Source organism: Spodoptera frugiperda, chromosome 27, assembly GCF_023101765.2.
Source record: "Spodoptera frugiperda isolate SF20-4 chromosome 27, AGI-APGP_CSIRO_Sfru_2.0, whole genome shotgun sequence".
NCBI classification, from domain to species: Eukaryota; Metazoa; Arthropoda; class Insecta; order Lepidoptera; family Noctuidae; genus Spodoptera; species Spodoptera frugiperda.
This window is the reverse complement of record NC_064238.1, coordinates 689832-705888: the sequence shown is the minus strand read 5'-3', so window position 1 is coordinate 705888 and position 16057 is coordinate 689832. Positions and strand designations below refer to the sequence as shown.

The 16057-nt window shown below is 40.0% G+C and overlaps 1 protein-coding gene across 1 annotated transcript; it reads left to right on the top strand.

Moving 5' to 3' along the window:
- The first annotated feature begins 1507 nt into the window (after positions 1 to 1507).
- Positions 1508 to 10174, top strand: LOC126912617 (cubilin-like). The gene is given in 2 exon segments (XM_050705624.1): positions 1508 to 6477; positions 6479 to 10174. Coding segments are annotated over 2 exon segments (8631 nt in total). The 5' UTR covers positions 1508 to 1542.
- Positions 10175 to 16057: the final 5883 nt, after the last annotated feature.

Here is a 16057-nt window from a genome sequence, read left to right as displayed (position 1 = left end):
CATATATACATTCATATCGATCCTGGGTCTCAGACAACACTTTTTAAAATGGTTCATTACGAATAAGTACTCACAATTGGTTGACCAATCTACATATTTTGCATGAATAAAATACCAAATAGGAGTTGTAAAAAATATCTTAAAGTTATTTTAATAAGATTGTAGAGCAGCTAGCTATCATTTCGATGTTTTTTCTTCTAAAATAAATCATTTTTTTACAATTAATTGTAATAAAATTGTTACTTTGTGTGCATAACTGTACAAATATGAATGTCGCGAGCGTTTAGAATATTTTAACGCATAGTACAATTATTGGGAAGTTATCCCATTTGACTAATTAATGCATATTTTTGTATGAGTCGCCTATCTTCCATCAAATGTTTAGTGATACACATGCACATACCCAACGAAAAGACCATTCTTTTAAGGCTTCAAGTCGCGTGTGATTTCATACAAGGGCTCCTGGGTTGACTAAAGTGGTATTGGGATAATTGGGATAAGTTGATGGCCCTCTCTAGTACCTGTTTCCCATAATATTCATAACATTTCATCAGATATAATCTATTGTGATATCCAATAATCATAGAAAAACTCTCGATTCGCTTCAACAAACTGCACAATTATGTTTTGTTGTTTTTATTGTTATCGAGATATACAAGATTTGTTTGAATTAAAAATAATTAGGTAATACAATTTCATCGGGAAACTGCGAGTACAAACAAGACAAACGGCCTTACAAATATTGTGTAGCTACTCTAAATGCCAGCGACATTCAACAATATGTAAAATAATTTATAAATAAAATTAGTTGTGATTATTTGCAGTTGCCATTTATATTTGCATTTATTACTATTTTATGTGAAAAGCTTGATTAGTTAATTATTTCGATTCGTATTAAATCTAAAACCGACTGATTGTGAGATTTTTGTAATAAACTTTTGTACCTGTTACTTCTTTTTATTTTTCTTTTAATCATAGCTATAACCTATAGCTATGACCTACCACCTACCTTTTTGCTAAAAAAATATTGAACTAAAATTATTGCCAATTCGAGTTTTATGAGTCTAATTTAGAGTAAAATTTTATGGTGTCTGCAAAACCAGAATGCAGCCACGATAGCGTTGAACGTAGTACCCGCTCAACTACAAAGTAAGGTGTAGAATGTTTTGTATAGTACGGACTGATATGTAATTATCTGAAAGCGTTATTGATTAACTCATTAATGAACTCCTAATTTTCAATGTCAATGTCCTAACATTACCAAAAAAAATGTAAGTCTAAATTTTCGAAAGTAAAAAATACGTTAACTCGTTAGCTAATTTTTTTATCGATAAATTGACGATATCTATGATTTCTGGAAAATACATCATATGGTGTATCATAGAGTTGAGCAGATGGCCCCCGCGCGTGCTAATCATCTCAAATGTAACAACACTGGGGGCGTACACCAATACGCCCCCAGCGATGATAAATATTGTAGTGGCGGTCGCAAGCCAGAGCCCGCGCACTCTGGCAGCAGTCGTCCACTCGATCACATGGATCATGACGAGCACACTCGGCAAATGGCTCTTGTTAGCTGTGCTTTGTTTCGTACCTCTCGACGGTGAAATCTACCAAGACAGACCTAAAATCAAGACTTCGGGAGGAGACCTCATTTTGGAACCAGCTTTAGACAAAAATATATATCTACGACCAAATGGACTGAAATCAAACATCTTCATCGGCGACATAAATATACTTAAAGCGAAGTTCTCAGACGATGGAACGCAGTACCAGCCAACCACCAACGACATCCCCTTCAATAGTCTAAACAGTATCCTGCAAAGACTAGACAAGTTGGAAAACAAGGACACTGCGCTACCAAGCGACCTGCTCTTCAACATTACCTTAATTTGGAGAAGAGTTAACAATATTCACAGGAAAGTGCTCAGTCTACAATCACAATTGGAAAGTCGGAACAGAGACGAATGTGAATCTCACCCGTGCGAGCACGGCGGAACTTGTCTCAACTTAGCGAATGGCTACCATTGCCTGTGCCCACCCAACTGGGAAGGCAGGGACTGTGATGTTGACGTAAACGAATGCAGGAACTTCGCAGGAACAGATCTGGGATGTCAAAATGGAGCTACTTGCTACAACACGCCAGGGTCTTATCAGTGTTTCTGCAAATCTGGCTGGTTTGGTTTACATTGTACCAGGAAGGCAAAAGACTGTTCCGGCGGTGATTTTGAAATGTGCGGCCATGGAACCTGCATTCCAGTAACTACAGGAGAGGGCGTTCAATGTATTTGCCACCAAGGATGGACAACGAACAGCACCGGTATTGCTTGCTTAACCGATGTTAATGAATGTGAGTCTTATCAAGGCCCCAGGTGTTCCGTGAACCCTAAAGTTGACTGTATTAATCTACCCGGCTCATTCCGATGTGGACAATGTCCTGCCGGCTACGAAGGCGACGGCTATAGTTGCTACGATATCGACGAATGTACAACAATACCGAATGGAGGCTGCAGTCCTTTGGTAACATGCCACAACACCATTGGTTCTCGGATATGCAGCCCATGTCCACCTGGCTATCAAGGAGACGGAGTTACGTGTTCTTGGAGAGGTACGTGCAATGTCAACCATGGAGGGTGTCACCCGTCCGCGCAGTGTGTGGAAGGCGCTTCACCGACTGGTCAGTCGGCACAGTGTATATGCCCGGACGGCATGGAAGGCGACGGTGTTGGGATCAGCGGCTGCTACGTTGTTGCCGGTAGTAACTACACGGATGGGTGTGCGCTCAATCCTTGCGGCGTCCACGGTACGTGCCATTCTGTTCGCACCGGCTACACTTGTATCTGTTACAAGGGCTACGGTGGCGCACATTGCGAGCTAGCTACTGACGCTTGTAGTGTCAACCCTTGTCAAAACGGAGGCATCTGCAGATCGGATGATAGTGCCATTGGCGGCTTCCGATGTGAGTGTGCAGCGCAATTCTCTGGAACCTTGTGTCAGGTAAGAGCGAAGTCCTGCGGCGGAGTGCTAGATAACGAAGAAGGCAGCATTGTTTATCCTTTGACTAACACTACGTATAATCATAACTCTCAATGTGCCTGGGTCATACACACGGCGCCTGACAAAGTTATCAATGTAACGTTCAGTAAATTTAATTTAGAAGCAAGTCCCGAATGTGTATACGATTTTCTTCAAATTCATGATGGGCGTAAATCTGCTAGTCAACTTATCGGAAGATTTTGCGGAAATAATTACCCTAATGGTGGAAATATTGTTTCAAGTCATAACAATTTATATTTCTGGTTCCACTCAGACAAAACAGTTGCTAAAGACGGCTTTGCATTACACTGGACTAGCATAAAGCCCGTGTGTGGAGGGGAGGTGGATGCCACAACACATGGGCACATCAGCTCGCCGGGCTCGCCCGGGCCTTACCCTCCCGATCGTGATTGTTATTGGCATTTAACAACCACTCTCGGTAAAAGAATTAGCTTACATTTCTTTGCCTTAGATATTGAATCTCATTCAAACTGCAGTTTTGACTACTTAGCATTATACGATGGCGAACATACGAGCGACCCGCTTATTAATAAATACTGTAATAGCACCCAGCCAGCACCCGTGCAATCTGCAGGTTCCGAAATGCTGATACATTTCCACTCGGACGCATACGGAGCGGGACGTGGGTTCCAAATAGTTTATGCACCAGTAGAAGGCATCCCTGGCTGTGGAGGCTACTACACAGCACCCAGGGGGGAACTTGTTTCGCCTTCTTACGACGGCCGCTATTTGAGTAATCTTCTGTGTGAGTTCAAAATTAAGACTAGTGAAGACACAAAGATCAAAATAGAATTCAAATCTTTCAAACTGGAACGATCTTTTAGATGTAGTTACGATTATTTAAAAATATATGACGGTCCTTCTGCTGATTCTCGGCTTGTCGGAAAGTTTTGCGGAACAACGTATCCGAAGTCGTACGTATCATCATCCAATACGCTTTATTTTATATTTAAGACCGATAGGAGTTTGCCGTCAGACGGTTTTCGAATTACATATGAGGCCATTTGCGAGAAAACTATCGAAGGCGACAGTGGCGTTATAAAATCTCCCGGTTATCCATTTAGCTACCCAAATAACAAAGTATGTGTTTATATTATCAGAACAGTTCCAGGCAAAGCAATTCAATTGACATTCCAAGATTTTGACATTGAAGATAATAGGTATAACGGTTGCCGATACGATAACGTTGAGGTGCGAGACGGTCTCGATCAGAATGCTACGCTACTGGGCAGGTACTGCGGCGGCGCCGCACACACGCCGCCTACACAAACGTCAACTTTAAATTACATGTACATCAGATTCACATCAGATTTAAGCCTTTCTGGCACAGGGTTTTATGCTAATTACACTACCATAGATACAGAATGCGGAGGTGTACATCGAGAGACAACAGGATTAATAAATCATCCCTCCGCGGATAGTTCCGACACAGCTTACAAAAATTACCAAACCTGTCGGTGGTTACTGTTGGCTCCAGAAGGGATGCACATAAAGCTATCGTGGAACAGATTTGATTTGGAAGATATGCCGAGCTGCGCCAGCGACTACCTGGAGCTGTTGGAGATAGACGATAATAATGAGAGAGATGTATTGGGCAAATTCTGTGGCTCCAAGTCGCCACCCGCTTTGACAACATCAACTAATCGATTGGAGTTAAAGTTCGTATCTGATGGTAGTATCCGTTATGCTGGATTTTCAGTATCTTACACATTTTTAGATGAAAAGTCACACTGTGGCGGAGCTTATATTAAATCTCACGGCTTCATCTACTCTCCAGGTTGGCCCAAACAGTATGAACCCAATCGCGATTGCACATGGACTATCACTGTGCCGGCTGGCCAACAAATCGTGCTCAATATTTCTCAATTCAACCTAGAACGTCCTATAAGAGACAGGTGTAACCTTGGGGATTACTTAGAAATAAGAAATGGAGCTAACGAAAATTCACCATTAATTGGACAATATTGTGGAGTATTCCAATCAAGACGAATCGTCTCATTATCTAACGCTCTACATTTGCATTTTCATTCTGACTATTATTTAACCGGTAGTGGGTTTAAAATCGAGTGGGACGGTACGGTAACAGGATGCGGAGGAACCTTAACTAGTCCTTCGGGCACCGTGACGTCACCGAATTATCCAAACGAATACACCGAAAACGCTGAATGTTTTTACAGGATAGTTACAAGCGAAGGATCAAGGGTCCATATTGCATTCAGTGAACTCGATCTAGAAAGAACTCCTGGTTGTAGAGACGACTACATCGAAATATTCGACGGCCGTGATACGAGTGCCAACGTCTTGGGAAAATATTGCTACATGACCCCGGAGCTGAGTAATATCCAAACATCTTCGAACTATGCATACATAAAGTTCAGATCTGATGTATTCCAAGGCGGTAAAGGTTTTCTGTTTAATTACAATACTGTTTGTAACAATAACGTTACCGGTAGATACGGGGTTATTGAAAGTCCAGGCTACCCCGGTAATTGTCCGCTAAATACGAATTGCTTATGGACAATCAACGTTCCAAAGGGCAACACTATTAACGTTACATTTACATTTTTCGATATCCCAAGGTCTTATAGATTTTATCGTCCTTGGATGAGAGTTCGTAATCAAGAAGAATGTCATATGGACTATTTGCAAATAAAAGATATTGCTGATCCAAATTATTCAAGTAAATACTGTGGCAGGACATCTCCTCCTGCCATAAGTACAAAGGGTAACTCTTTGCAAATAAAATTTGTGACAGGCATTAATACGATTCACACTGGGTTCCGCTTGGAATGGATCAGTTCAGGATGTGGAGGGCACATTAAAAAGGACTTTGGCATTATAGAACTTGATAAAAGCGTAACTAACGACAAGGAACTTGAGTGCGAGTGGCTTATAGAAGGTCAAATGGGTAAGAGTATCACAATCACATTTTCTGAGATTTATATGAGTGATACTGCTAACTGCACCGTGGATTCTATTGAAGTATATAATGGACAAAATACAAATACTCCAGTTCTCACAAAAATCTGCCACCGCGACATGGTCTCAGTAACTTCCGATAGTAATTTCATGTTGGTTCGTCTCTCGAAACGGTCTACACTCAGAGATGTGCATTTCACTTCACAATTTAGATCTGTGAATTCAAAATGTGGAGGTATTATAAATGCTAAATCCGGAAACATAGTCTCTAAAAACTATCCAAAGAATTACGATAACAATTTGGATTGCTTGTGGTATATCACTGTTCCGAATGGTCATAGAATTGAATTTAACATTGTAGACCTCGATCTTTATTCATTAAGGGAATTCGGTAATAACCAAGTGCTATGTGGAGACTCGATTCTTATATATGATTATGATAATTATTTACCTTCTCTAAATTATACATACCAAATATGTCCAAAATCAAATCAAACATTAACAAATTATTAGTACATACAGTAATCTTTTTGTTCAATTTAAAACCAATGGATACGGAACGGCTAAAGGATTTAAAGCTAATTTTACTATGACTTGCGGTGCGTTAATTAAAACTAAACGTGATGGAATTATACAAAGCGATAACTTCATTCGTCACGCAAATAAAAGTTGTATTTGGACTATTATGGCTGATTCACCGGACCAAAAAATATCGTTGACAATAACACTACTGTCAATACCAAAAGACAATAATGTGATAACAAATAGAACATGCCCTTCCACCTACCTCCGTGTTCTTGATGGTGATGACAAATATGCTCCGCTTATCGGTGAATATTGTGGCCGCAAAGTACCACCTATGATTGTCAGTCACGGTAGTGCCGTCACAGTGGAATTTGGAAGCCATACTGGAGCCATTACTGGCATGTTTTCAGCCCACTATTCAGCTCTTAGTAACGCATGTGGCGGTACATTAACATCGGAAGAAGGTACCATTGCATCTCCTAACTATCCCGGACCATATCCTATAAACTCCGATTGTGAATGGATACTAAAAGCGTCTCCAGGCAACACTGCCTATGTCCAGTTTGAGCAATTCGATTTAGAATATTCGGAGGGTTGCAATGACGATTACGTTGAACTTCGTGAAAGCAATGGAGCAGGTCGTCTCCTGGGTGTATACTGTAGCAGTGAGACACCTACGAATCATAGTACGGCTTCACAAATATACATTAAATTCCACAGTAACTCAAAAACGAGTGGTAGAGGCTTTGTTTTGCATTATGGTTTTCAACGTGAAAATGATATTACAGGACATCACGGTGAAATAGCTTCTCCGTTATATCCCACTTCATACTTAGGTACAGGCGAATATACCTGGCGCATTCTTACTACAGATTCAGATACAATATCGATAACCATTGACGATTTGGAAATTTATACACATACCCAAGTAAACTACAACAAATTAACAATTTATGATGGATACGATTCAACTGCGCCAATATTGCAAGAACTGAATGGGGTCCTTGCTGAACGAAAAGTTATTCAAAGTTCCTCCAGTGTAGTGTTGATTACACTGACCACAGATGAATCAAATGCGGGTTCCAAATTTCATTTAAGCTGGACTAAGACTGTCGAAAACTACGATGTGGAAACAGGAAATTCAGTAAACTGCGGTTCCAATACTACTGAACTAGTTGTACCTGGGCACACTGCGAGTTTATCATCACCAAATTATCCATCTGACTATTCAGACAATCTAAACTGTGAGTGGGTTTTCAAATCAGAAATGGGAAGACATTTGGCTATTAAGTTTGTCGATTTTGATATCGAAGATACCCACGCTTGTTTTGCAGATTCAGTTTCTGTTTATTCATCTGATACTCCTGGTAATTGGCAGGTTGTCAATGATAATATATGTAACTCAGAAATAGCACGTTCTGGATTTAATACAAGCATCTACATGAAAATTAAATTTAAAACTGACTCGTCTATCACTAGAAAAGGATTCCTAGCTCGAGTCAACTCTAAATGTGGTGGACTCATGACTGCTTTGTCTGGACACATCAAACCGACCTGGCTGGATGTACAACCTCAATATCGGTACATGATTCCAACACAGTGTATTTGGAGGGTTAAAGTGCGACCTGGCAGAACTATTAAATTACTGTTCACTCAATTTAATATTACAAATAAAAATGACGATTGTGATACTTATGTCATTTTACGCAATGGTGATTCTGCAGAAGCACCCTTTTTGGCCAGTGGCAAATATTGTGGTTATGAACACGAAAATCGAGCGGACATAGTTACTTCTAGTAATTCTTTATATATTAGTTACACGAAGGGATCGTTCACATTTCAAAGTTTCACAATTTATTATGAAGAGCAAAACTTTGAATGTGGCTCAACAACAACATTAACTTCTGATCACAGATGGGAAGTAATAAGTTCACCAAACTATCCAGACGTGCCAATTCCCTATTCGGAATGTGAGTGGGTGTTTACCGCGCCACCAGGAGAAATTCTTAGAATAGATTTTATTAACCGGTTTGACTTAGCCGAAGACGAAGATTGTGAAAAAGAATCTGTGGAAATACGACTGGGATCTTCGAAATATTCACCACTAAATGGTAAATATTGCAGTGATAAACCAGGTACAATTAAAAGTACTGGTCACACAATATACGTAAAATACACCACCTCACTGGCTGAACCTCGGAATGGGTTTAAAGCTAATGTGTCTATCGATATATGTGGTGGAACTATAGTTAGTGATGCTGGAGAGATAAAATCTCCAGGATATCCACACTTGCAGATGTTCCCTTATGGAACTGTCTGCGAGTGGCGAGTTATAGGACGTCCAAGGCATGTGTTCCAAATTAAACCAGAAGATGTGCAGCTACCTGATACGGAATTAAACTGTGGTACCAAAATTACAATTGAAGAATCTGTGCCGGCCAACAATACTATTACTGTTATAAAAACAATATGCAACGACGACATTACGTCTTATGATGAATCGGTACAAACTTCAAGAAATGAATTCACGATTAAACTTCATATAGGCAAACCAGACACATGGGAACAAACTTCAAACAACAGAGGTTTTCGTATTAGTTTTAACTCTTCCGTGCCAATGTGTGGTGGTTCGATTACGGCTTCCGAAGGTTACCTGACATCACCTAGTTATCCACAAGAAACCACAATACGATACTGTCAATGGTTAATAAATGTTCCCGACAAATCTAGGAAAATTCGTTTGGAGTTACTAGATATGGACATGGAGAAACACAGAATAGGCATTTTCAATGACATTGCCTTCCATACTGTTATCCAAACTATCCCTAGTGACGATTATGTTCCTGGAACAACTGTTTTTGAGTCATCTGGAAATAAATTGGCTCTATATGTATGGCTTAATCGAACTGCTGTAACACACCGATTTAAAGCCAGGTTTAGTTCTGATGAAAAAGCATTATGTGGTGGAGATCTTTCTGGAATGAACCAAATTCTTGACTCACCAGATCTAAATCAATCTTATTCGTGTGAGTGGCATTATAATGGTCAGGTAAATACAAACGATTTAACTACAACAAATACTTCTTATAACTCAATATTTTTGACTGCCAATCTCAGCTCATCGGTAACCAGAACAGGGGCTCGTTGTCGATTCTTTGATCCTCAAATCATAATCAAAACAGGGAATAGAAATAGATTTACACGATATATATGTGGCAACTCGCAAACCTCATTCATTATACCCTCACCTGTCATGGATGTCACTGCAATCAAAAGTAAATCGAGTTCTTTTAGCTTCCATATGGAATGGAAACCTCAACCATGTGGCGGTACTATTACAGTGGGAGAGGACCCTGTTAACATTTTACAAATACCTGCTTCTTATAATAATAGCATTAATTGCGCTTGGATCATTGAGGGGTCTACGAATAGAGTGGAAATTAAAACGGAAGGGTCTTTTAAATTGGATTGCGATGATGAATCTGTTAAAATAAGACCAAGCTTAATTCAAAACGCACCTACAATTGGAGATTATTGTAAATCAAGACCTTTAGATACTCCACTAATCACTCATTTTAGTAACGTATACATACAATATCACTCGAAAGCAAAAGACAGCACAAGTTTGAGGCTCGTGGTTAGGTCTGTGACCAAACCTAACCTAACCTCCTAACCTAACCTAACCTAACCTAACCTAACCTAACCTAACCTAACCTAACCTAACCTAACCTAACCTAACCTAACCTAACCTAACCTAACCTAACCTAACCTAACCTAACCTAACCTAACCTAACCTAACCTAACCTAACCTAACCTAACCTAACCTAACCTAACCTAACCTAACCTAACCTAACCTAACCTAACCTAACCTAACCTAACCTAACCTAACCTAACCTAACCTAACCTAACCTAACCTAACCTAACCTAACCTAACCTAACCTAACCTAACCTAACCTAACCTAACCTAACCTAACCTAACCTAACCTAACCTAACCTAACCTAACCTAACCTAACCTAACCTAACCTAACCTAACCTAACCTAACCTAACCTAACCTAACCTAACCTAACCTAACCTAACCTAACCTAACCTAACCTAACCTAACCTAACCTAACCTAACCTAACCTAACCTAACCTAACCTAACCTAACCTAACCTAACCTAACCTAACCTAACCTAACCTAACCTAACCTAACCTAACCTAACCTAACCTAACCTAACCTAACCTAACCTAACCTAACCTAACCTAACCTAACCTAACCTAACCTAACCTAACCTAACCTAACCTAACCTAACCTAACCTAACCTAACCTAACCTAACCTAACCTAACCTAACCTAACCTAACCTAACCTAACCTAACCTAACCTAACCTAACCTAACCTAACCTAACCTAACCTAACCTAACCTAACCTAACCTAACCTAACCTAACCTAACCTAACCTAACCTAACCTAACCTAACCTAACCTAACCTAACCTAACCTAACCTAACCTAACCTAACCTAACCTAACCTAACCTAACCTAACCTAACCTAACCTAACCTAACCTAACCTAACCTAACCTAACCTAACCTAACCTAACCTAACCTAACCTAACCTAACCTAACCTAACCTAACCTAACCTAACCTAACCTAACCTAACCTAACCTAACCTAACCTAACCTAACCTAACCTAACCTAACCTAACCTAACCTAACCTAACCTAACCTAACCTAACCTAACCTAACCTAACCTAACCTAACCTAACCTAACCTAACCTAACCTAACCTAACCTAACCTAACCTAACCTAACCTAACCTAACCTAACCTAACCTAACCTAACCTAACCTAACCTAACCTAACCTAACCTAACCTAACCTAACCTAACCTAACCTAACCTAACCTAACCTAACCTAACCTAACCTAACCTAACCTAACCTAACCTAACCTAACCTAACCTAACCTAACCTAACCTAACCTAACCTAACCTAACCTAACCTAACCTAACCTAACCTAACCTAACCTAACCTAACCTAACCTAACCTAACCTAACCTAACCTAACCTAACCTAACCTAACCTAACCTAACCTAACCTAACCTAACCTAACCTAACCTAACCTAACCTAACCTAACCTAACCTAACCTAACCTAACCTAACCTAACCTAACCTAACCTAACCTAACCTAACCTAACCTAACCTAACCTAACCTAACCTAACCTAACCTAACCTAACCTAACCTAACCTAACCTAACCTAACCTAACCTAACCTAACCTAACCTAACCTAACCTAACCTAACCTAACCTAACCTAACCTAACCTAACCTAACCTAACCTAACCTAACCTAACCTAACCTAACCTAACCTAACCTAACCTAACCTAACCTAACCTAACCTAACCTAACCTAACCTAACCTAACCTAACCTAACCTAACCTAACCTAACCTAACCTAACCTAACCTAACCTAACCTAACCTAACCTAACCTAACCTAACCTAACCTAACCTAACCTAACCTAACCTAACCTAACCTAACCTAACCTAACCTAACCTAACCTAACCTAACCTAACCTAACCTAACCTAACCTAACCTAACCTAACCTAACCTAACCTAACCTAACCTAACCTAACCTAACCTAACCTAACCTAACCTAACCTAACCTAACCTAACCTAACCTAACCTAACCTAACCTAACCTAACCTAACCTAACCTAACCTAACCTAACCTAACCTAACCTAACCTAACCTAACCTAACCTAACCTAACCTAACCTAACCTAACCTAACCTAACCTAACCTAACCTAACCTAACCTAACCTAACCTAACCTAACCTAACCTAACCTAACCTAACCTAACCTAACCTAACCTAACCTAACCTAACCTAACCTAACCTAACCTAACCTAACCTAACCTAACCTAACCTAACCTAACCTAACCTAACCTAACCTAACCTAACCTAACCTAACCTAACCTAACCTAACCTAACCTAACCTAACCTAACCTAACCTAACCTAACCTAACCTAACCTAACCTAACCTAACCTAACCTAACCTAACCTAACCTAACCTAACCTAACCTAACCTAACCTAACCTAACCTAACCTAACCTAACCTAACCTAACCTAACCTAACCTAACCTAACCTAACCTAACCTAACCTAACCTAACCTAACCTAACCTAACCTAACCTAACCTAACCTAACCTAACCTAACCTAACCTAACCTAACCTAACCTAACCTAACCTAACCTAACCTAACCTAACCTAACCTAACCTAACCTAACCTAACCTAACCTAACCTAACCTAACCTAACCTAACCTAACCTAACCTAACCTAACCTAACCTAACCTAACCTAACCTAACCTAACCTAACCTAACCTAACCTAACCTAACCTAACCTAACCTAACCTAACCTAACCTAACCTAACCTAACCTAACCTAACCTAACCTAACCTAACCTAACCTAACCTAACCTAACCTAACCTAACCTAACCTAACCTAACCTAACCTAACCTAACCTAACCTAACCTAACCTAACCTAACCTAACCTAACCTAACCTAACCTAACCTAACCTAACCTAACCTAACCTAACCTAACCTAACCTAACCTAACCTAACCTAACCTAACCTAACCTAACCTAACCTAACCTAACCTAACCTAACCTAACCTAACCTAACCTAACCTAACCTAACCTAACCTAACCTAACCTAACCTAACCTAACCTAACCTAACCTAACCTAACCTAACCTAACCTAACCTAACCTAACCTAACCTAACCTAACCTAACCTAACCTAACCTAACCTAACCTAACCTAACCTAACCTAACCTAACCTAACCTAACCTAACCTAACCTAACCTAACCTAACCTAACCTAACCTAACCTAACCTAACCTAACCTAACCTAACCTAACCTAACCTAACCTAACCTAACCTAACCTAACCTAACCTAACCTAACCTAACCTAACCTAACCTAACCTAACCTAACCTAACCTAACCTAACCTAACCTAACCTAACCTAACCTAACCTAACCTAACCTAACCTAACCTAACCTAACCTAACCTAACCTAACCTAACCTAACCTAACCTAACCTAACCTAACCTAACCTAACCTAACCTAACCTAACCTAACCTAACCTAACCTAACCTAACCTAACCTAACCTAACCTAACCTAACCTAACCTAACCTAACCTAACCTAACCTAACCTAACCTAACCTAACCTAACCTAACCTAACCTAACCTAACCTAACCTAACCTAACCTAACCTAACCTAACCTAACCTAACCTAACCTAACCTAACCTAACCTAACCTAACCTAACCTAACCTAACCTAACCTAACCTAACCTAACCTAACCTAACCTAACCTAACCTAACCTAACCTAACCTAACCTAACCTAACCTAACCTAACCTAACCTAACCTAACCTAACCTAACCTAACCTAACCTAACCTAACCTAACCTAACCTAACCTAACCTAACCTAACCTAACCTAACCTAACCTAACCTAACCTAACCTAACCTAACCTAACCTAACCTAACCTAACCTAACCTAACCTAACCTAACCTAACCTAACCTAACCTAACCTAACCTAACCTAACCTAACCTAACCTAACCTAACCTAACCTAACCTAACCTAACCTAACCTAACCTAACCTAACCTAACCTAACCTAACCTAACCTAACCTAACCTAACCTAACCTAACCTAACCTAACCTAACCTAACCTAACCTAACCTAACCTAACCTAACCTAACCTAACCTAACCTAACCTAACCTAACCTAACCTAACCTAACCTAACCTAACCTAACCTAACCTAACCTAACCTAACCTAACCTAACCTAACCTAACCTAACCTAACCTAACCTAACCTAACCTAACCTAACCTAACCTAACCTAACCTAACCTAACCTAACCTAACCTAACCTAACCTAACCTAACCTAACCTAACCTAACCTAACCTAACCTAACCTAACCTAACCTAACCTAACCTAACCTAACCTAACCTAACCTAACCTAACCTAACCTAACCTAACCTAACCTAACCTAACCTAACCTAACCTAACCTAACCTAACCTAACCTAACCTAACCTAACCTAACCTAACCTAACCTAACCTAACCTAACCTAACCTAACCTAACCTAACCTAACCTAACCTAACCTAACCTAACCTAACCTAACCTAACCTAACCTAACCTAACCTAACCTAACCTAACCTAACCTAACCTAACCTAACCTAACCTAACCTAACCTAACCTAACCTAACCTAACCTAACCTAACCTAACCTAACCTAACCTAACCTAACCTAACCTAACCTAACCTAACCTAACCTAACCTAACCTAACCTAACCTAACCTAACCTAACCTAACCTAACCTAACCTAACCTAACCTAACCTAACCTAACCTAACCTAACCTAACCTAACCTAACCTAACCTAACCTAACCTAACAACCTAACCTAACCTAACCTAACCTAACCTAACCTAACCTAACCTAACCTAACCTAACCTAACCTAACCTAACCTAACCTAACCTAACCTAACCTAACCTAACCTAACCTAACCTAACCTAACCTAACCTAACCTAACCTAACCTAACCTAACCTAACCTAACCTAACCTAACCTAACCTAACCTAACCTAACCTAACCTAACCTAACCTAACCTAACCTAACCTAACCTAACCTAACCTAACCTAACCTAACCTAACCTAACCTAACCTAACCTAACCTAACCTAACCTAACCTAACCTAACCTAACCTAACCTAACCTAACCTAACCTAACCTAACCTAACCTAACCTAACCTAACCTAACCTAACCTAACCTAACCTAACCTAACCTAACCTAACCTAACCTAACCTAACCTAACCTAACCTAACCTAACCTAACCTAACCTAACCTAACCTAACCTAACCTAACCTAACCTAACCTAACCTAACCTAACCTAACCTAACCTAACCTAACCTAACCTAACCTAACCTAACCTAACCTAACCTAACCTAACCTAACCTAACCTAACCTAACCTAACCTAACCTAACCTAACCTAACCTAACCTAACCTAACCTAACCTAACCTAACCTAACCTAACCTAACCTAACCTAACCTAACCTAACCTAACCTAACCTAACCTAACCTAACCTAACCTAACCTAACCTAACCTAACCTAACCTAACCTAACCTAACCTAACCTAACCTAACCTAACCTAACCTAACCTAACCTAACCTAACCTAACCTAACCTAACCTAACCTAACCTAACCTAACCTAACCTAACCTAACCTAACCTAACCTAACCTAACCTAACCTAACCTAACCTAACCTAACCTAACCTAACCTAACCTAACCTAACCTAACCTAACCTAACCTAACCTAACCTAACCTAACCTAACCTAACCTAACCTAACCTAACCTAACCTAACCTAACCTAACCTAACCTAACCTAACCTAACCTAACCTAACCTAACCTAACCTAACCAACCTAACCTTTTTTTTTTTTTTTTTTTTTTTTTGACCCTGGGAAAAATACTTTATGTATCGTCCTCCCGTCGGGGGACGGGAGGGATATGTGGGACTCTCCGGTCGA